The sequence below is a fragment of the Triticum aestivum genome, chromosome 1B (assembly GCF_018294505.1).
Source record: "Triticum aestivum cultivar Chinese Spring chromosome 1B, IWGSC CS RefSeq v2.1, whole genome shotgun sequence".
In the NCBI taxonomy this organism is placed as follows: Eukaryota; Viridiplantae; Streptophyta; class Magnoliopsida; order Poales; family Poaceae; genus Triticum; species Triticum aestivum.
In genome coordinates, this window is record NC_057795.1 from 99,544,278 (window position 1) to 99,567,859 (window position 23,582).

General features: G+C 46.0%; 1 protein-coding gene across 1 annotated transcript; it reads left to right on the forward strand.

Annotated features, from left to right (window-relative positions):
- Nucleotides 1-4,269: 4,269 nt before the first annotated feature.
- On the forward strand, nt 4,270-10,564 carry LOC123110107 (homeobox protein knotted-1-like 10). Its single transcript, XM_044530551.1, has 5 exons — nt 4,270-5,000; nt 5,128-5,247; nt 5,353-5,494; nt 9,713-9,966; nt 10,050-10,564. The coding sequence occupies exons 1-5, from the start codon at nt 4,794-4,796 to the stop codon at nt 10,245-10,247; spliced, it is 921 nt and encodes a 306-aa protein (XP_044386486.1). The 5' UTR covers nt 4,270-4,793; the 3' UTR covers nt 10,248-10,564.
- Nucleotides 10,565-23,582: the final 13,018 nt, after the last annotated feature.

A 23,582-nucleotide genomic window follows, 5' to 3' on the forward strand; every position in this document is an offset into this window, starting at 1 on the left:
TCTTTTGAACGCTTCCGCTCGCGATCTACAAAGGTATGTAGATGCATCTAATCACTCGTTGCTAGATGAACTCCTAGATGATCTTGGTGAAACGAGTAGGAAAATTTTTGTTTTCTGCAACGTTCCCCAACATTGTGATGGGATATCCTTGGTGACGATGGGATGTTCTATTGATCCACTTGATGTATGTTTTGGTTATCAATTTGCGGATTCCCGTGGTGAGATTGGGGTAATCTATGCACAGGGGTTGGTACACGTTTTCATATTTCCTTTCTCCGGTAGAAATCTTGGGATACTCTTGAAGTTCTTTGTGTTGGATTGAATATTATGAAACTGAGATTGTGTGATGCATATCGTACAATTGACCCATAGATACTTGTGGTGATATTGGAGTATCTAGGTGATATTAGGGTTGATTGATGTGTGTCATATGGTGTTATTTTACTATGAACTCTAGGGATGTTTGTGATATTTATAGGAATAGCCCAATGGATTAATCGGAAAGAATAACTTTGAGGTGGTTTCGTACCCTACAAGCAATTTCATCTTATGTTCTCCACGATAGGAACTTTTGAGTGACTCTTTGTCGCATGATGAGGGATTGTTATATGATCCAATTATGTTATCATTGTTGAGAGGACTTACACTAGTGAAAGTATGAACCCTAGGCCTTGTTTCCAAGTATTGCAATACCGTTTTTGCTCACTTTTGTCACTTGCTACATTGCTGTTTTTATATTTTCAGATTACAAAAAATCCATATCTACTATCCATATTACACTTGCATCACCATCTCTTCGCCGAACTAGTGCAGCTATACAATTTATCATTGTATTGGGTGTGTTGGGAACACAAACTCTTTGTTATTTGGTTGTAGGGTTGTTTGAGAGAGACCTTCTTCATCCTATGCCTCCCACGGATTGATAAACCTTAGGTCATCCACTTGATGGAAAATTGCTACTGTCCTACAAAACTCTACGCTTGGAGGCCCAACATGAGTCTATAAGAGAAGGTTGCGTAGTAGACATCAGTTGTGCCCGATTTAATTCCCCGCATCCTATTCCTCGAGGTTTCCCTCTGCCTCAACCGATTTGGATTTGCTACCCTCTGTGCCGCCAAATCTCGAAGGCTTCGAGGTGGGGTAGCGGGAACCCTGGACTCGAGGAAGCTCCTAGACTTCAAATTGACCTTGAGGACAATGGCGCTCCTACGACAGTCTCTCTCTTGAGGGCATGTTGAGATTCCCTTCCTTCTATTTCCCGGTTGAAAACCTAGCTAGTGTGTTGGCCAGGAAATGACTGCCCTCCATCACCATGGCCATCCTTGAAGGCATCGTCTAGGGGTAGGGTGGGGGCTAGCGACATGTTGTGAGTTAGTGGGTGGATGCGATGATGGGTTTCTCTGGGTGAGCGACGATAGTTGTGGAGGCAAGGTGGAATGTTTTCTCGCAATCCTTCATTGGTATTCAAGCCAGTGGATGGCTTCCATGTGTAGTGGCATGACAAGAGTGAATGGATAGTGATTCCCTCTTCAAGTATTGGAGACAGGGTGTGTGGCAGAACTATAGTGTTCCCTTCATGCAGGAACGATCTTATTGCCCACTATGTTCTGGTGCTTCCTCGATTGATTCTGTTCTTTCTGCTTCATTTGTGCAATGGATTCTGGTCAAGTTTTACACTGGCATTTGCGATCCAAGCTTGCTTGGTCTCGAGTGTGCTCCACTTGCAATCTTGCGGTCTGTTTTCAAGTTTTTTTGCATGTGTAATCAATAACATTGGCTTCATTACTTTGAAGTTGGGTTGTTATGTTCTCTAAAAAAAAGCATTAGTTTGTTATTATAGCTAAATAAACGACCAAATAAATCCAAATGCGAAATTAATAGACCCATTTATAAAGGAAAAGATGCCAAGAATCAAGAGTTCATGAAAATGAAGGAACAATTGGGAATAAACCGTATGCATGTTGACAAAGCCGACCAATACAACACACAAAAAAAAACACCCCTAAGCAATATGCACCAAAGTGCCAAAACCTTGACCATGATGGAACCTGGACATGGGTCGACCCAATGCTTACAGGACAACAACCAGACCAGTTTGGCACCATCGACATGCTAACCGAACCCACACATCTTACTATATACTAACGCCGCCACCACTGCAAACCACACACGAACCACTCATGCACACTATGAAAAACGCCTACCAGAGAAGAATAGTTAATGCCCCGAAGGCAGACTATCCAAAGAGGGAGCGAGTCAAAGATGAATTCATTTCCTAATTCAGCAACACCAGGCCTAACACATTCACCCAAAGAGCACAATAGCTCTCGTAGAATGGTGACGATATCAAAACCGGGGTGCGACTAACGTCTGGAGAACCGCACGGTACTACCATAACTCCGCCAATTGGCCGAGGCCACATGGAACACCACAAGCCCATGGACGAACTTGATCATATCGCCGACCATTTCCACCCACACCACAAACTACCATATGTTACAACCGCTGCCGAATAGTGTCATCCTCACTGCCAACCTCATAGCCAGTTGCACCGTGGACAACCATCGACCTTACGAAGAATTTGAGAGTTTAAATTTCTGACTATGTACAAGTGACAACAACATGTTGGTGGGCGCATCTCTTCCATCCATCATATCGGCTCGCTAGGTTGCATCTCTGGCTATAAATAGCCCATACCTCCAACTAATTCTAGTTGGCTTTTCCATAGGAAACCAAGACAAGTGTTTTTGAGCAACCATCCTCGCAATGTTCTTGAGAGAATCCTTAAGTACAGGAAAAACCTAGATCCTGAAAGCAAAGTGATTGAGCATCACTGAAGGATCGGATTGAAGTTGAACTAAAACTTATTACTCTTGAGGATTGTGCATCTTACAGACGGTGGCATTGTTTAGATAATCCAACTCGTGGACTTGCCAAAAAACAAGTCTGTAAAGGTCCGGAGATCACCTCAAGATTTACCAAAAGTAATTAGGCGAGTTTTGAGGAACTTAGCTAAAAAAAGAACAAGATGAACACTTTTGTGTCTTCTGAGTTGTGGCTCAGTCTCTTCAACTCAGACATAGAGTTGTGCCAGCGAATTAAACTGGAGTAAACAAACCTTGTGTCTTCATCGAGCAAACATGTTCCAATTTCTTCACACTGCTTTACTTTGTATAATTTACATCTTCTGAAGGAACTGTCTCATTCCCTCTTTGAAGACTTTGTTGAATACTTTATGTCTTCGCTACATGTGACCATGTTGTGTTCTGTATTCGACATTTGTATTAGGAAGTGTGTCTGCTTATTCATTAGACTAGGCTACTTGTACGATAACATTGTTATCATGCTTTCTAGTCACCTCTTTTTTTCTTTCTTGAATTACACCCCCTCTATCTCCCTCCTAAACCCGGGCATGGATAGCCCCGCCCGACGACCCAGCCCAAAAAACCCAGGCCGATCCGGGCCGGGCTTGACTTTCGGCCGAGCTTGAGCCTTGTTTTGCATCCCAAAAGATAGTTTGGGCCGGGCTTGGGCTTCACTTTTTCTGTATTTTGGCATACACTAAAAACAACGTTCGGGTCGGCTCGGGCCTGAGAAATGAAATTCGGGCTTTTACAAGCCCAGCCCGAAACCCAGCCCAGCCCGATGTTTGCCCGGGTTTACTCCCTCCTCTCCCTCTCTCTTTGTGTTTTAGAAGTTCTGATTGCATGTTACTTTAGTTCTATGGTGAGTAGATTCACCATTTTCTCAATATTTGTTCACATTGCTCTGTGTTAGTTCTGTTTAGTGTTTTCTTCAAAGAATTTGGTCTTTTAGAAAATATATTAAAATCCCTCATTCACCTTCCTTCTAGTCGATATATTGATCCTACAATAGTAAGTATGCTCCATGAAGTAGAGACACAACAATTGTACAATTTCACTTTCGAAAGTGGGAGAAGTTATACTTGCCAAAATGAAAATAAGACTACTGAGAGGTCAAAATTGGGAAATTACACAAATCTTAGCAAGGGCGTCCATAAGATTTCAGCCTCCAACAAGGACACCCATGCAAACCGACTACTACTCATCGATTGCCCTATGAGCCTACGTCCTACCCCCCTCTCTCTCATCATCAAGAAAAGCCTATTAGAAAATCAAGAAAAGTCTATTTTTTCAGAAAGAAAAAAAAGCCTCAACCCTCAACTCTCAAAACACCCGCACATATTATTTTTTTCACAGAAAAGAGAAAAAGAAAACACCTAACGATAAAACTTTACCAAGGATTGCTCCAAGCAGCAGCTCGTCCTTCCCTTTTCCCAATCTCGCAGCTTCCATCTCTCTGACTCCTCCATCCTCCCGAAGCCGGAAGCCTGCCCAGTGCCCACCCCCCATGTCTCCCGCTGCTACCGCCGAGATCACAACCACCCTGCTCCTCTGCACCAGCAGCAGCATCGGAAGCAGCACAGGCTGCAGTGCAGACGGTTGCTGATTTCCCCGTAATCAAGCTCCCTTCCTTGCCTTTTTCTTCATCTTCTTCCTCCTCTCCTTCTTCCTCCTCTCCTTCTTCCTCCTCTCCTTCTTCCTGCAAGGTATACCGTACCCCAAGAATCGCACAAAGGACCACCCCTCTTCTTCCTCCAGAATCCAGCTGCTGCTGCTGCTAGTGGTAGTAACCAGCTAAGCGCTTCTTGATCTGTTCTGGTGTCCGTGTACATGGAGATGCGATGGGTGCGGAGGTAGCTGCGCTGTGCTGGGTGAGTAGTAGGTGAGCAGTGAGCTGCAGCTAGCGGCGAGCGCGGGGGAAGGAGATCGATGGAGGATCTGTACAGCATCCACCCGGGGATCTCGCGCGGCGGCGAGGGCGGCGCGGCCTGCAGCGAGGCGTCGGGGGTCGCCGGCGGGGCCAGCTCTCCTCCCCCGCCTCCGCCGCCTGCGGATCTGACGGAGCTGATGAAGGCGCAGATCGCCGGGCACCCCCGCTACCCCTCCCTCCTCTCCGCGTACATCGAATGCCGCAAGGTCCGTCCGTGTCCAGCTCCAGCTCCAGTTTGCATGCTGTAGCCCTCTAGTAGCTAGAGCTAGCTAGCTCGCTCAGCGCAGCTCATCGTCAGAAATTAATTGCCACGTTTGATTCTTGATTTGTCAGGTGGGCGCACCGCCGGAGGTGGCCGCGCTGTTGGAGGAGATCGGACAGCCGGAGAGGCGCGGCGGAGGCGCCACAGCCACCGGGGAGATTGGCCTCGACCCCGAGCTCGACGAGTTCATGGTAGGTACAGCCAGTTCAAGGCAGCTCGCTCCACTAATCCTGGCGCGCTAGCTCTTGCTTGTTATTACATGTGGAGATGACAACGCGGCTCGCGCGCGCATGCAGGAGGCCTACTGCCGGCTGCTGTCGCGGTACAAGGAGGAGCTGTCCCGGCCGTTGGACGAGGCCGCCTCCTTCCTCACCACCATCCGCTCGCAGCTCACTAATCTCTGCGGCGGCGGAGCCACCGCCACCTCGCCGCACTCCGGTATATAGTTTACATGCATCCATGCATTGCATCTCAGGCCTTGATTTTCTCCGGCTAGCCTCTGCGGCCTTGGATTCGTTCGCCATTGTTGTGTTGTGTCATGTGTGTGAAAGTGTTTGATGCTTTGTGTGTGAATGTGGCTTTGATGATGAATGCGTGCGTGCGTGCGTATGTGCGTTCTTGATAGGTCAAATCGTGTCCATGCAAATGGGGCGCAGGTGTGTCAGGCTACGGGGCCGGAAGAGTAAAGCTTTGGTGGTGCTCGTGTAGGGTTTTGTCCAAGGTTCCATCGTCCTTGCAGCTCCAACCTACCTATGCATGCTTCTCTCTCTATATCTCTCTCTAGATCCTTCTCTCTCTCTCTCTCTCTCTAGAGGCTAGTGAGGCAGGAGTAGCTACTAGCCTGCTATATGTAGACTTTGCAGGTCGGGCCGGTGATGGAACTTGAGAGAGAGCTGGGATGGGATGGCTTTGGAAAAAGAAAAGAATCTTGCTCTTGCATGCTGGTTAATCACTGGTGCCCAATGGTGGAGCTTTTCTTCTTGTTGTTGCTGTGGGGGCAAGTGAAGATTAGTTTTGCTGTGGCTAGCTCATTTCCCACAAACGTATTTTTATTTCGTCATGCTAGATATGATGTCTTGGTTGAATTTGTCAATTTATAAGTAAGTATTGTTTGTTTTTAGTTTTTGTAGTTTGAGGCATTTTTCTAACGAAATCTCATCCGAAGATAATGGGCTTGAGATTTCGTCGGATGCGTGTTACACTTACGGTTACTACATAAGCATCTTGTAATTGCAGTTTCGATAGGAGTAGGATTTTAGGTCCATCTCTTGTTTAAGAACTTGACTGATTGAAAATTAACAAGGCTATATGTCGAGCTGTTTCTGCTTGGAGCAATTGTTTCTTAAGCCATTCTACATCTGCAAATCCATCGAAATAGTAGCATCATTTTTTTCCAAGTTGTCATAACCACACATGTTTTTGCAAAACAATTTGTAAGTAAACATTTTCGAGCATGCATAGACATACACTTTTTTTTTACATAACATATGACAAACCTAAGGTTTTCAAGTTCGCGGTGGTGCTGAGAAATTAGGCCCACTTGACATGCAACGCGTGCATGGCAGCTTGTTAGCATTGATATCCTGCAAATAACCAAGGTGCAAATTATGTCGAATGCGTGCATTTGTAGATATCATAGTTATGTGAAATACGTGCTCTCAAAAGTGTAGCTTTGTCTTGTAATATTGGCAAGAACAAGATGGGTTTTCAGGAATTACTTGCGTTTCTATCATGAACATCCGAGTTTGGAGTGGTGAAAACACACAAGGTTTTGGGAACTTCATATGTTTAATAAAGTCAAAAGGACATTTTGTCACTGTGATGGCTGGGACATAGTAAACATGTTATTGGTGTTGCATATACCACCTAAGTAACAGTAGTTCTTGTGGCCAAAACAGTTCATGTTTTGTTTTTCCTGCCTTCTAGTGTATTTGGTACAATGCCAAGTGGCAAGTGGAAATGTACGGTACTACAAAGGAGCATGAAGCATGATCTTTACGTGCCTAGTTAATTTCTGAGTTTCCTATCAGTTTTACCACTTATCATTCTCTCATTAATGAGATAATTTTACCGGAACAGTGAAAAGTTGGTCTGTGTGCATGTTAAACCACTAACTCCGTACATGTTGAGCTTGGTCATGCGTAGCATGTTTACCTAGTTAAGGTTTCAAGTCATTGAGAATTTAGATTTTTTAGTATAAAGGGAAATGCATGTCGACCTTAAGTATTTGGTTGGAGCTTTATGTGACTATCCATCATAGCTATGCTAAGATTGAGTTAATGATACCATATGCAACTAGATTAACAATTCTTAAGTAGAAATGCTAAGTATTTGGTTTTCGCTCTAGTTAGGTCACACGTAAGAATTATCACTAAATAACAGACTATATTCACGATAGGTCAAACCATTATGGCAATTGCTTACATGATAGTCCTTAAGAATCAATAGGTATGTTCAGTTTGCTCGGACTGAACAAAGGTACTGGTGTGTCTATTCTAATTTTATTTATATATTTGTGTTTTCCATGATTATTCTGCACAAGTGAGGTTCAGATTTTTTTTCTTTTCAAAAGGGGATAGCCTTGACCTCTGCATCATCGTGATGCACACAGCCAATCAGATGATCTATCTGTAAGATAGAAATGGACAGCATTCCAAGCAGCAATTGTTTATGCCTAATTTGTGGACCTCACATAAGATTCGAATTATGATTCCGGTCTCCATATATTTTGACTTCGCTAATTGAGCCTGTCATCTTGTAGTGTGTCCCTTCCATCAATTCTGTCATTCTGATTTTCTTTGACGGGAAAAGTAGCCTCTCTACCCATTTCATTAAGGTGGGAAAATATCAAAAAGGAGTACAAGAATTTTTTACATTATGGCAAGAAAACGGAAGAGATAAAAGACGTAAGCTACATTTCTGGCTTGAGAGTCAACCGACTATGGTTAATTGTTCTCATCGACAAGATAAGCTATATCGAGCATGGTAAGGGAGGTCTCATTAATCATCACTTCGGTCAAGCGGCTACAGATGGCTTTATCACGGTTAAGAGTACTCTTGTTCCACCAATCCTCCAAAGAGAAGTCACGAGTCGGCCCTTGGGGGATAGATAGCCAAGTTGATACGATTCCCCAAACTCCACGGGTTAATAGGCATTCACGTGCAAAAGGCGCACAAGGTGCTCATTGGTCTAGAACCTGGTGAAACAAAGCTTGCAAAATCTCCTCATGTGGCAAACCTCTGATATCATGGAGATGTGGGAAAGGATGTTAGCATGATCAGCTAGGTGTGTCGTCACTTGAAAAGGTCACATTGCACTGCACAATATACATTTATTTCTGGTAGTATTTTAACACAAATTTTAAGTGTCCGATATGCACTTCACAGGAAATGCCCTATTGTTAGAATTTTGAAATATGCACAACTCAATTGCTAAAAGGTACTCCCTACGTTCCAAAATATAAGATTTTCTAACTTTTTTTCTAAATCAGATGTGTATAGACGCGTTTTAATGTGTTTGTTCAGTCATTTCAGTCCATATGTAGTCTATATTGAAGTACCCAAAACATCTTACAATTTGAAACGGAGGGAGTACATAGTAATATTATGTAGCTAGATTATTTGTATTCAACTATTCTTATTTATTACATGACCTGCCACTTCAAAACATTTTTTTTATCCAACAAAGTTCGTTACACCAAGCAATTAGGAAAAACAAGGAGAATAAGCAGTAAACATCTATATTTATTACAGCTCAAAACATATAGCTGTTGGAATGAAAAATTACATATAACCATATAGGTTATGTCACCTAGCATAACTGTTCCATTTTTGCGTCCTCTCTAGACCTTTTATTATGACGCGAGTAAGCCTAGATAGTACGAAAATGCTTCTTTTCTTTCTGACTATGCAAAGTCTTGAGGTCTTCGCTGAAGATCCAACATGTACTACAAACTCCGTCCCGGAGTATATATAGTTGCATCCATAGCTAGAAAGATTGAAGAGTTTTTTTTCCTGATGTCTGGTTTCAGAAGGTACAACTTGTACTAATGAAACTCAACTCACAATGCAAAAGAGCCATTTGCTTACATAGAACTTGATTGCAGTACTGGGAGTGTTTCCTAACGAGACAGCACCTGTATGGATAGCTGCATGAAAACTCCAGTCACGGCGAGAAAGTGCTTAAAATAGTCTCTGTTTCCTGAAGCACAAACTAAACTAGTCAGTTTGGCACCAGCAGTTCTTCAGTCGTATAGGGTTCGACAGATAAAGTGGCATGCTTTACATCTTATTTGCTTTGATGCATTGGGTGTTGCAGAACACGTTGACCTTTAGATAGTACAGACTCATGCATAGCACATCCTCATGGAGAAATTTCCAGTTCTGAATTTTCTTTGGTCGTCTACTCTTGAGACATTTTTCAGAAGTTTTTCTGTCTGCAGCTTCCCAAATTGTTGTTTGTCAAGTGTCCAACAGTACCTTGGGTTTGATTACCTGCTTATTGATGATTTCTTTGTTCTGCTTCTGAAGTAGTACCTCTTTCCAGTCCAAGCCTGGATCTCCTATATACTGTAGTACTGCCATGCAACCTGATCCTGACACAACACATTACTTTGTCTAACCCGTGTCTGATTTCCATGGTATCAATAATGCAAGATGAAATGGTGGGGTCGTCGGAGGACGAGCCGTGCTCGGGGGACGTCGACGGATCCGACGCCGGCATGCAAGAGCACAGCTCCCGGCTGGCTGACCACGAGCTCAAGGAGATGCTGCTCAAGAAGTACAGCGGCTGCCTCAGCCGCCTCCGGTCCGAGTTCCTGAAGAAGAGGAAGAAAGGGAAGCTGCCCAAGGATGCTCGGCTTGCTCTCATGGACTGGTGGAACACACACTACCGCTGGCCTTACCCCACGGTAAATGAGATCTCCAACCCCAGCTGCATCATCAACCTTGATCGCCGATCATCATTCATAGATGGAGACTGTGGTGTTTGCAGGAAGAGGACAAGGTGCGGCTCGCCGCGATGACGGGCCTGGACCCGAAGCAGATCAACAACTGGTTCATCAACCAGAGGAAGCGGCATTGGAAGCCGTCGGAGGACATGCGGTTCGCGCTCATGGAGGGCGTCACCGGAGGAGGTGGATCCTCTTCCGGCACGACACTCTACTTCGACACGGGCACGATCGGGCCATGAGATGGATGGATGATTGCTCATTTCCGGCGGCCATAAAGCTTATTGGCTCTATTGCACACAGACACGGCGGTTGTGTGATTAGTAGCAAGGGAGGGAGGGAGGGATGAATGAATGAACGATATCAGATACTAAAGATTTATTAATCAAATGGATGAATAGCCCCCATGACCATTTTGTCGAAATTATTGTGTATATGTATGGGCGCTGTAATCAGCTGGCTGTAATGTGATGGTGTACAAGCGAAATTTCAGGTGACCTGTAAAAACTTTCCTCAAGCTACTACCACAATAGCTAATTAATTAATCTGATTGTTTGTATCCCCTGCGGTTGCCCTGTGACATCCCTCTCGATAGGAAGGAGGAATCTGTTGGAAAGTTCAGCAAATTTACGATTATTTCTCATGAATAATTCATGACTAAAACGATACTACCTCCGTCCTGGTTTATTGGCCCTCTTAGTATTTTGTAATCAAATTTTGACAATGAATTTAATTAATAAAATATTAATGCATGTCACAAAAAGTAGTATCATTGAAAACTACGTTCAAATACTAATCCAATTACATAATTTTTTATGACATACATATACATTTTTTAGTTAAATTTATGGTCAAATTTTTGACACAAAATACAAAGTAGACCAATAAACCAGGGCGGAGGTAGTAGTTATTAGTATGCATAGTTTTAGCATACTAGATAAACAGGACAACATCATTGGACATGCAACAAATATCATAATTAGAGATATATAATTCGAGACATGATCACATGATCAGATTACAACGCAAGTACCGATCGTTCGTAGATGAAGTAGTCGAAGCAGAGGTTGGTGACAATGGCCCTGCGTGGGTGCGTGACGGTAGTACTACTTTGTGCATTTTCAAAGCAAATCAAAAAATCATTATAAAAATAAATCAAACCAAACCAATTTTATGATTTCTAGTTTTTGATACAGTAAGGCTTAATCAAATTAAAATATATATTTATATTTCTTGAGCGAACAAGCAAACAAGCAGTCGAGCACGTGAGCTTGTCTCGCTTGCCTTATCAAACATTTACACGACCAGACACAATCTTAATTACCTCACATCTACTCTTCACCAGGTCAGTAAGCAAATTAAGTGGTTTTAAAGTTGCTATCGTGGTTCGTATACTCTAACTGACCAATCATAGTACCGCATAAAAGATTAAAAGGAGTTGTGATCTGCTCGCTCAGACCCATGAAAAACTTAATGGGTAGATCAATGGCCCAAAAGAGCTTGGAACGTAGTCATTTTTGTTGTACATGAGTCAGATTCCCTGCTAAACACGTCCATTTTTCGTATAACACAGTTCTTTTTCCCTAAAAAATGGTAATCACGATCCATAAACAACACAAAGTATGCATTGCACATTTGCATGCTGCATGCATGACCCTCCATCAAGGCATGAATCCATGCATATAGAATATACATAGTTATATACTGATTGTATAGAAAATTATGTTACTTCCAAATTCACGTCAACTTGATTATTATGGTATATGCTGAATCCACACCGAGATAATTTAACATATACCGGAATCGAATCATATTTTAATTTTGTACCATATTTATCGAAGTATCAATACCATACAAACCAAAAAACCATATAAACCCGAATCATATAAACTGAATGCAGTTAGTAGTAGCCAACTGTTTTTTTTTTGAGACAAGTAGCCAACTGGTACGCAACGCACAACTTGTTCGTAATGATGGGCTAGCCCCATCTAAGGGCCTTAAGCGTTTTGTTTCTTCGAAGGCTCCTCCAAGTTTGGAAGCTTCCAAAAGCTTATGGGCCTGTTTTTTTTTCTTCCCTGTGGTTTTTAATCGGTTTTTGTTTGTTTTTCCCGTTTCATCTCTACTTCTTCTCCACTTTTTCACTCGGTTTTGTTCCTTTTTCATCTGAATTTGTTTGCTCTTTTCCTTTTATTTTTTATTTGAATAACATAGTGAGCATTTTCCAAATTTCATGTTTTTTAATTTATGAACATTCTTTGATTTAGTGAGCATTTTTTAAATTTAGGATTTTTTCCCAAATACCTCATTTAAAAAAAAATCATGAATTTTTAAATTCATGAACTTTTTTCAAATGCACACACTTTTTTTAGTTGACGAACATTTTCTGAATTTCATGAATTTTTCTAAATGTTTGAATCTTTCTTCAAATCCGCAAACATGTTTTCAATTTGTTATTGATTTTTAAATTTGCAAATATTTATTGTATTACTTGGACATTTTTTAAAATTTTCAAATGTTTTTTGAATTCATTAACATTTTTTCAAATCAACACATATTTTTTGCATTCGTATTTATTAAAATTTTGGAACTTTTTTTCACTCATGAACCAGTAAAAATAGAGAAAATGAGCAAAAAAGCGAGCCAAGGCAAGCGAGCGAGCAAGGCGAGGGCATGAGCGAACACCTTTTTTGGGCCACGACACACTGACTACGCACGAGTGCGCACTAACGACCTAGCGCTGAAGCACCAAATAGGGGCTTCTGGGCTAAACTTGGGTTTCAACCAAGCTAGATTCTAGCCTGAACTATGGAAGTACCTGGTTTTAAGCCCATCAACAGGGAAATTAATCCTTTTTATTTAGGAAAGGCCTTCATGGCTTCAAATAATAGTCTCCTGAGGTTCTGAACACTGGTGGGTCAGGCCGGGCGTGGACTCATCTTATCTTTGGCCAGACACAAAGCTAGACTCTCGGGCCCATCCTGAAAACATATGTAAGGGAAGCTAGGGATTATCTAGGGGGCTAAGGGGGGAGGGGATCACATTCTAGATCATCTTGGAGCTAGGGTTTTCATCTATCCCCATCTCCCTTCTCTCTAATGCCAGGTCGTGAGCGGGTAATCCTAGAAACAAATCTTTCAGATCACCCAGTGAGCACTCGATCAATATAATCACTGTTGGGGATATAACCCCACGATATGACCCACCATATTGTGCCAGGTCTTATTAGTGGCGGCTGATGCTTCAAGACTCAAGGCATGCCGGAGCACTCTAGCCGGGGTTAGCGGGGCGACTCGCCAAGCGGCCCGGCTTGAGGCCCAACATCCAAAGATGGAGGCTCATGCTCATAAGTGCAAGTCGCCTAGAGTTTCCTTGCTTACAGAATAAAGCGAGTTAGAAACAGTCTAAGTCACGGGTCCTAGTACGACCCAGACTCTTGTAAGCCCAGGGCCTCGACCTTTATATAAAGGCGAGTTCCTGAGGTAGATATGGCTAAGTTACAATCGTTCAATAGCTAGCTCAAGTGAATCTGCTCCCTTGTAATTGATCATCCAACAGTAAACAATAAGCAGGACGTAGGCTATTACCTTGATCGTGAGGGACCGGACCTGGGTAAATCCACGTCTCTCAATCTGATCAACCCCGGGAAGCTAACCGCCCGGTTGCGATGGACTCACGACTAAGTCCTCACACTAGGACATGTGATGTGACAAAACTACGGCAGTCGGCGCCCACCGTGGGGCCAACACACGGTGGTTTCGAGTTCTTGAAGGGCTCTTTCCCAGGGATCGAGCGGTACACTGTTGGTAGGATGACGAAGAGTCGCCGTGGCAAACTTTACATCGACGATGCCGTTTGGGGCCTCGAGGTCGACTCAACCGAGTACGGGTACCGGGTCCCCTTCGGTAAAATCCATGTCTTCATCGGCAAGATCGACGGATCTGAGCCTGAGCCGGACTTCTACACTGACCTGGTCGAGCCGGCTCGGCGTGCGCAACCCACCGAGTTTCAAGCTGGCCACAACCATGTCTTTGTTGGTTTCACGCAAGGTGTGGAACTTGCGGAAAACTCCACGTCTAGAGGAGAGACTCTCGTCTACCCAGGTGATGAGTCCTCAATGGGAGACATAGAGTTAATTTATTAGCTTAATGACGGCGGGCCTGGGGGCTGTGCCGACGGCAAAATTATTCCGGACCCCTATGAGCCGCCGTGCCGAGCCGCCATCTTTATGACGGGGACGTTGCTGGCTCTCAACTCTTCGGTGGCTGGAGCGATGGTGACAAGTGACCCTTCAGCTCCAGCCGCTGGTGTGTCCAGCTCGATCAGGCCGCCATTTCAAGTCTTATCTGAGTTGATGACCGCCCTGACGACCTTGCTGGTGATGTCTACTACATAACTTTATTCTTGTAGACTCGTGTTGGGCCTCCAAGCATAGAGTTTTGTAGGACATTCACAATTTTCCCTCAAGTGGATGACCTAAGATTTATCAATCCGTGGGAGGTGTATTCTTAAGATGGTCCCTCTCAAACAACCCTGCAATCAAATAATAAGAAGTCTCTTGTGTCCCCAACACACCAAATACAATGGTAAATTGTATAGGTGCACTAGTTCGGCGAAGAGATGGTGATACAAGTGTAGTAACAATAGTAGATATTGATTTTTGTAATAGGAAAATAAGAAACAACAAGGTAGCAAGTACTGGAAAATGAGGCCTAGGGTCCGTACTTTCGCTAGTGGAATCTCTCAACAATGCTAATATAATTGGATCATATAACCATCCCTCAACGTGCGATGAAGAATCACTCCAAAGTTCTTATCTAGCGGAGAACATAAGATGAATTTTTTGTAGGGTACGAAACCACCTCAAAGTTATCCTTTCGGATCGATCTATCCAAGAGTTCGTACTAAAATGACACCAAGTTATCCTTTCTGATCTATCTATCTAAGAGTTCATACTAAAATAACACCATATGATAGACATCAACCAACTCTAATGTCACCTAGATACTCCAATGTCACCACGAGTATCCGTGAGTTGATTATATGATATGCATCAAACAATTTCAGTTTCATAATACTCAACCCAACACAAAGAACCTCAAAGAGTGCCCCAAGATTTCTACCGGAGAAACAAAGACGAGAACTTGCATCAACCCCTATGCATAGACTACCCCAATGTCACCTCGGGAATCCGCGAGTTGAGTGCCAAGATATACATCAAGTGCTCTCAAATCCAACAAAGTGTTCAATCCGATAAAAGTGAAATCTCAAAGGGAAAACTCAATTCATCACAACAAGATAGAGAGGGGAAAACACCATATGATCCAACTATATTGACAAAGCTCGCGATACATCAAGATCATGCCAAATCAAGAACACGAGAGAGAGATTAAACACATAGCTACTGGTACAAACCCTTAGCCCCGAGGGTGGACTCGTCCTCCTCATCATGGTGGCCATCAGGATAATGAAGATGGCCTCTGGTAATGTTTTCCACCTCTGGTAGGGTGCCGGAACAGGGTCTAGATTGGTTTTTTGTGTCTACAGAGGCTTGCGGTGGTGGAACTTCTGATCTAGGGTTATTTCTGGAGGTTTCTGTATTTATAGGAGTTTTTTGGCGTTGGTTTCACGCGAAGATGGGCTTCGAGGGGCCCATAACCCACCAACACATGGGCAAGGCACCTGGCTCACCTGGTAGGTTGTGCTCACCTCCTTCACCTTCTGATCTTCCCATGAAGCTTCTAGTGCCTCTTCTGTTCTAAAAAAACATCAAAAAGTTTCGCTGCATTTGGAGAACTTTGATTTCCGCACAAAAAACAACACCATGGTAGTTCTGCTGAAAACAACGTCAGTCCATGCTAGTTTCATTTAAATTATAATATAAAATTGCACCCAAACCATATAAAATTGTTGTAAACATGGCATGAATACTTCATAAATTTAGATACGTTGGAGACGTATCAGCTAGCGACTAAAGTTACTGCGGAAAACCAGGAAGAACGCAATGCAGAGATTGCAAAGATCCGGGAGCATATGACTAAAGCCCAGGAGGATATTAATACTGAGAGTACCCAGACATCCACATTGCAAGCTCATATCCATGTAGAGCTGGAGCGCCTAAAGTCAGAGGCTTGGCACTTAAACCTGGATCAGAACGCCTCTAATGCAGTTCATCGGAGGAGTGATACGTCTCAGTCGTATCTATAATTTTTGATTGTTCCATGCCAATATTCTACAACTTTTACATACTTTTGGCAACTTTTTATACTATTTTTGGGACTAACATATTGATCCAGCGCCCAGTGCTAGTTCATGTTTGTTGCATGTTTTTTGTTTCGCAGAAAATCCATATCAAACGGAGTCCAAACGGGATAAAAACGGGCCGAGATTATTTTTGGAATATTTTTGAATTTTGGGAAGTGGAATCAACGTGAGACGATGCCCGAGGGGGCCACGAGGCAGGGGGCGCCCCCTAGGGGGGTGGGCGCGCCCCTGACCCTCGTGGCCACCCCGTAAGGCAGTTGGTGCCCTTCTTTCGCTGCAACAAAGCTAATATCCGGAGAAAAATTGTGTTCAAAGTTTCAATCCAATCGGAGTTACGGATCTTCGGGAATATAACAAACGGTGAAAAGGCAGAATCAGGAACGCAGAAAAGAGAGAGACAGAGAGACAGATCCAATCTCAAAGGGGCTCTCGCCCCTCCCATGCCATGGAGACCATGGACCAGAGGGGAAACCCTTCTCCCATCTAGGGAGAAGGTCAAGGAAGAAGAAGAAGGGGGCTCTCTCCTCTCTCCCGGTGGTGCTGGAACGCCGTCGGGGCCATCATCATCACCGTGATCTACACCAACACCTCCATCATCTTCACCAACATCTCCATCACCTTCCCCCATCTATCTACAGAGGTCCACTCTCCTGCAACCCGCTATACCCTCTACTTGAACATGGTGCTTTATGCTTCATATTATTATCCAATGATGTGTTGCCATCCTATGATGTCTGAGTAGATTTTTGTTGTCCTATCGGCAATTGGTGAATTGCTATGATTGGTTTAATTTGCTTGTGGTTATGTTGCTGTCCTTTGGTGCCCATCATATGAATGCGCGCGTGGATCACACCATAGGGTTAGTTGTATGTTGATAGGACTATGTATTGGAGGGAAAGAGTGACAGAAGCTTCAACCTAGCATAGATATTGATGCATACGGGATTGAAGGGGGGCCAATATATCTGAATGCTATGGTTGGGTTTTACCTTAATGAACGTTACTAGTTGTGGATGCTTGCTAATAGTTCCAATCATAAGTGGATAGAATTCCAAGTCAGGGATGACATGCTAGTAGTGGCCTCTCCCACATAAAACTTGCTATCGGTCTAGTAAAGTAGTCAATTGCTTAGGGACAATTTCACAACTCCTACCACCACTTTTCCACACTCGCTATACTAACTTTATTGCGTCTTTATCTAAACAGCCCCTAGTTTTTATTTACGTGCTCTTTATATTCTTGCAAACCTATCCAACAACACCTACAAAGTCCACTACAAAAAAAGACACATCCGTGACATTTTGGGCCGAACGAATTTTTTTTCTGTCATACATATGACACTTCTATGATGATAATTGTGACAAAACCCGGTATCATCATAGATGTGGTGGGCTCCTACTTCTATGACAAAAAATCATGACAGAAAATGGGCTTTTCGTCCTGGGCGGGCCGGTGACGCAGCTGCATGACATTCTTTGGGCCGTCCATGACGGAAAAAACCGTGGTAGAAGCGAGGGCGAGGAAAATTTTGGGGAGTTCCCGGTTACGGTGGGAGGTCGGGGGCTGAGCGATGCGCGTTTCTCTCATACACGTACGCGCGTGTGTGCGGGGCGTTGGCTCTAACTGAACCCGAGCGAGGCGTTGGGCTCTAACTGAACCCGAGCGATTGCACTGCAGGCTACGCGTTACTGAACCCGAGCGATCGATCGATGGCTGTTAACTGAACCCGATCAAGCGATTCCTTCGCTACTTCTGCTAACTAATGCCGATCGATTGGATGAACTATGAGCGTTGCGGGGGGGGGGGGGGTGGATGAACAGTGAGCGGTGGCGTTGCCTCTGGATGAACAGGACCCCATGGTGTGGAGGGCTGGATGAACAGTAGACGGTGGAGGGGTGCCCGTGGAGGGGTGGATGAACAGGACCCCGTGGTGTGGAGGGCTGGATGAATAGTAGACGGTGGAGGGGTGCCCGTGGAGGGGTGTATGAACAGGACCCCGTGGTGTGGAGGGCTGGATGAACAGTAGACAGTGTAGGGGTGCCCGTGGAGGGGTGGATGAACAGGACCCCGTGGTGTGGAGGGCTGGATGAACAGTAGACGGTGGAGGGGTGCCCGTGGAGGGGTGGATGAACAAGACCCCGTAGTGTGGAGGGCTGGATGAACAGTAGACGATGGAGGGGTGCCCGTGGAGGGGTGGTTGAACAGTAGCCGATGGAGTAGCGCGCGGTGGAGGCTGGATGAACAGGAGCCCGTGGAGGTTGGAGGAGGTCAACGGTAGCCCGTGGAGGCTGGAGGAGGTCGACGATGGAGATGAACAGTATCCCATGGAGTCTCGTTTTGTGGTATGCCACACCCCTCCTGATGAACAGGACCTCCGTTTCGACCGTAGCACTCCAACACAAGTCTGTTTCGTCCGCTTTGCGGTATGCCACACCCCTCCCGATCAACAGGACCCCCGTTTCGACCATAAGAGGTCCGTTTCATCCGTTTTGCGGTACGCCACACCCCTCTTGATCAACAGGACCCCCGTTTCGACCGTAGGAGGTCCGTTTCATCCGTTTTGCAATACGCCATACCCCGCCCGATCAACAGGACCCCCGTTTCGACCATAGGAGGTCCGTTTCCTCCGTTTTGCGGTACGCCAGACCCCTCCCGATGAACAGGATCCCACTTCGAATGTGGCCGGTCGAACACAAGGCCGTTTCCTCCGTTCCGTGGTACGCCAGGCCTTGTTTCCATCGTCTGTTCTGTCCAAGCCCTCCCGATGAACACAACCACACATTCCGTTCTGACCCAGCAGGTTGGCTCCCCATGAACACGACGACGCCGCTGTTTCTCCATTCCGACCCAGCCAATGTACACGAGCCCTAGTCGTACGTATATATGCGCGAGTAGGCGTTCGATACCCCGCCCGTATGTACACATACGTGGCCATATTTTCTTTCTTGCACCCTGGCCGCTGTACGTACGTGTACATGCTACGTGCGCGCCTCTACTACGACATGTGCGCGCCTCTACTACGACACGTGCGCGCCTCTACATCGACCAGTATATATGTACGTACACGTTCGCGACCAGAATGACAATGCTACGTACGCTTCGACCAGGTGGGTCCCGACTGTCAGGCCCTTCCTTGCGTGCGAAGATGTAGCTGGTGGGTCTCAGCAGTCATGGGGGCGAATCATTTTTTTCGAACGCACTTCCTTGCGTGCGAAGATGTAGCTGGTGGGTCCCAGCAGTCAGGGGGGCGAATCGTTTTTTTCCGGACGCACTTCCTTGCGTGTGAAGATGTAGCTGGTGGGTCCCAGTAGTCAGGGGGAAACGTTTTTTTCGCGAAATACAGTGACCCGTCTGGTGGGTCCCAGTTGTCAGGTGGAGGAATCATTATTTTCCGCGTAATAAGGAGGCACTTCCTTGCTGCGGCCGTGGACCCAGCTGTCAGCCTTTCCACGTACAGTCCAGATCCGATGGAAGCTGTTCATTGACCATGTTGACCACGCCGTGCCGAGAGCACCAGGGCGGTGGACGACGGCGAGGCCTAGGAAGGGGACGATGCAGCAGTGGATGCCCACACGTAGAGGAGTACGAGGGTTCACTGGTTCACTGCGGTGTGAGGCTGCCGTCACCGCAGAATAACAGGGGGTGTGGGTGAGTAGAGGGATGGCCTGGCTAGCGATGGGAGTAGTAGGCGGCGGTGAGGCCTCCGCCACATCGCATCTGGCCACGGGAGGCAGGAGCACGAGGCACGACCGGCGCTGGTTTGGGCGGCTCGAGCAAGAAGACCAGAGGTTGAAGAAGCACTACGACCGTTGGATGGACATCGTATGGTCACTGGAGCTAGAATCGTGCATATTGACTAAGTTGACAAAGCCCTCCATCCCCGTCAACTTAGTAGGCCCACAAGTCAGCCTGCCACTATACTGGGTCCTAGCTAATAGGGGGAGTAATCATTTTTTTGTGCGTAATAAGGAGGCACTTCCTTGTGTGCAAAAATATAGCTGGTGGGTCCGAGCTGTCAGCGACGGTAATGTTTTTTTCGCGAAATACAGAGGCCCTTTCGGTGGGTCCCTGATGTCAGGTGGAGGAATCATTATTTTGTGCGTAATAAGGAGGCATTTCCTTGCGTGCGGCCGTGGACCCAGCTGTCAGCCTCTCCACGTACAGTCCACTTCAGATGCATGTCGGTCATTGACCACGTTGACCAGGCCGCGCCGAGAGCACCAGGACGGTGGATGACGTCGAGGCCTAGGAAGGGAACAACACGGAGGCAGGGAAGACTCGGCAGTTGTTTCCCACGCGGAGGGGAGTACGACTGTACGAGGGTTTACTTGTTCGTCTGCCATCGCCGGAGAATAACAGCAGGTGTGGGTGAGTAGAGGGATGGCTAGGCCAGCGATGGGAGTACGGTGGGGGCGGTGAGGCCTGCGCGGCAGCACAGCCGACCGCGGGGAGGAGGGAGCAGGCAGTCCTACCGGCGCTTGTTTTAGCGGCTGGAGCAGGAAGAGCAGAGATTGAAGAAGCACGACAGCCGTTCGATGGACATCCAACAGTCACTGCTTGTGCATCAACCTTTTTTTAGGAAAGCCTCAAATTTGTGGAAAACAACATACAACCCATCTGCCATTATTTCTAATAATTTACAACCCATTTGCTAATTCTTAAGGTTTTTTTTGGAGCCCATATTCTTTTTGTTAGCATTACAACCCATATTGAGGCCAAGGTTAAAAAATTATACGAAATTTTGCATATTTTGGTGCGGTCCGAACTGTTTTTAATCCCGAAATTTCCACTCACATTCAAACTGATTTTAAAAAGAAATGTATATCAATATAAAATCCAACAAATTCTCCACGCATAAAAAATAATGTAATTTAAAATCTCGAAATGAAAAAAGATATTTGAAACTAATTGCCGGTTTGATGTGTTTTAAAAATGTACAACCCATTTCTCATTACTGATAGGCCATTTTCTCGGCCAGCCGAATGAAGCTCTCCTTGTGTTGAAAGATTTGCAGCCCAACAGGCCTGACAAAGCGACTTACTTGGCAAATCACAAAAAAACTGGGTTGTGGCCGTGGACCCAGCTGTCAGCCTCTCCATGTACGGTACTCTTCTGATGGAAGTCGGTCATTGACCACATTTACCACACTGCGCCGAGAGCACCAAGGCGGTGGACGACGGCGAGGCCTAGGAAGGGGACGACGCGGAGCCAGGGAAGACGCGGCAGTGGATGCCCAGCGGAGAGGAGTTCGAGGGTTCACTGGTGCGGCTGCGGCGTGAGGCTGCCGTCGCCGCAGAATAACAGGTGGTGTGGGTGAGTAGAGGGATACCCTGGGCCATCAGTGGTAGTAGTAGGGGGCGGTGCGGGTGGTGTGCCCGCACGAAGGCTATGGGCTCTACGTCACTTACCACAAGCTCGCCCATCACCAGAGCGTGTGTCCGCTCGCGCCCTGCAAATGCCCGGTGCCCGTCTGCGGCTATGAAGGCCCGCTGCTGGCGCTCTACCACCACATCAGCAACACGCATCCCATGCCCGTGCAAAGGATCCAGTACGGCAAGGTGCTCCAGCTGCAAGTTCCACTATCGGAGCCACGACTCTTGCTGTTCGCGGAGGAGGACGGCCGCGTGTTTTTCTTGGTCGGCGGCGTGCTCGACATCGGTGCGCCTATCACCGTGTCGGTAGTCTGCATTAGAGCGGGGGCGTCCCCACTGCTGCACTACGTGGCCAAGCTGTGGGCGAACGGCCCGCCGGGGGAGCCCAAAGGCACGACCGACACCATCAAGGTGGAAATGGAGGTGACAAGTAGCAAGGATCCCAGCGACGTCGACGTGCAGGAGTTGACCTTCTTCACAGTTCTGCACAAGCTACTGGCCGGGGCTAAGCTGGCGTCCCTCCACATTCAGATTGACAAGCTCACTTCCTAAATGTTTCTACAGTGCCTTCTATTTATCTTAGTAATATGCTAATATAGGGATTACCTCGGTCTACTTTAGCTTAAGAAATGGTGGGTTTTGGTGGCGATGCAGCAATTACTTCGACATCAGATCAGTAATTTCCAACAGTCGAACGGATATTTTGTGTCTGTTGGATATAAAGTTCCTTTGGGTAAGAAGTACTAGATAAATATAGATGTATGTAGACGTATTTTAGTTACTGATCCACTTTTTATCCATTTTGATGACAAGCACTCCCTCCGTTCCACAATACATGCCTTCCATTTGTCAAAATATAGATATATCTAGACAGGTTTTAGTATATAGGTACATCCATGATAGAGCCAGTCGGATGGTTGAGAACACTACAATTTGTAGCTACAGATGCGTGTGTGACTCCCAGATGTAGAAGCTGGGGGTCATCATCCTCCTTTTTGAGAAAAAACAGACGCCTGTGTGAGAGGACGAGTGCGTGCGTGCACCTCTTATCTTCCTGTATAACATACTAAACTCAGAGTACAAGTTTTTGTGGGTGGCACGATGGTGCGTGCGAGAAGTCCCGAGAGATAGGTTTAATGCGTCTAAAAATACTAGCCTATAGCTCGCCACGCAGCTATTCCTGTCGAACGCCCCATTAACCATAAGATATGTATACGACGGTGCCAGTTATTGCACGTACACAGTAGAAAAAGTACACCACGGCTAAGAACACGTGCCCACGTAACGCCATCCGAGAATAGTGCCGCACTTCGAAACTAGAACCATTAATAAATTTTGAGCTTGCGTCTCGTCACATTCCAAATTACTCCATGCTATATTGAATTGCAAACCTGTTCACACCGATCACAACCTAAATGGTTTCCCATGTAGAAGTTAATGCACTGCGCATGAGTGTTTTGGGATTATTTGGTTTTCATAAGATGACTTACACACCTAGACGGAGGGAGTAGTACTATGTTCTAAATACTAGTATGCCAAGATGACTGCACATTCGTCCTCAACTCCTCATCCACAAAAACAAACAAGTCATTCAACATCCTTCCCTTGCGTCTGCCATGGCCAGCGTGAGTTCTGGGTCGAGAGATTACCACCAGGGAGAGGCGAGTATGGATGCGGAAGCACGAGAGATGTCCCGCCTCGCTGCGAAAGCAGCCGACATGTCCCGCCATGCGGAAGTAGCAGCACAGAGGTCCCACCGCGCCGCTGAAGCAGCATGGCGGTCCCGCCGCGCCGTTGATGCAGCAGACTGGTCCGGCCGCACCGCGAAAGCAGCAGAGATGTCCCGCCGTGCTGCGGCGGCCTGGGAAAATTTCTCGCGGGCAGGCGACTGCTGTTACAGGAGCATGCATGTGATCGTCCATAGCCAGATGGATCAGATCTCTGG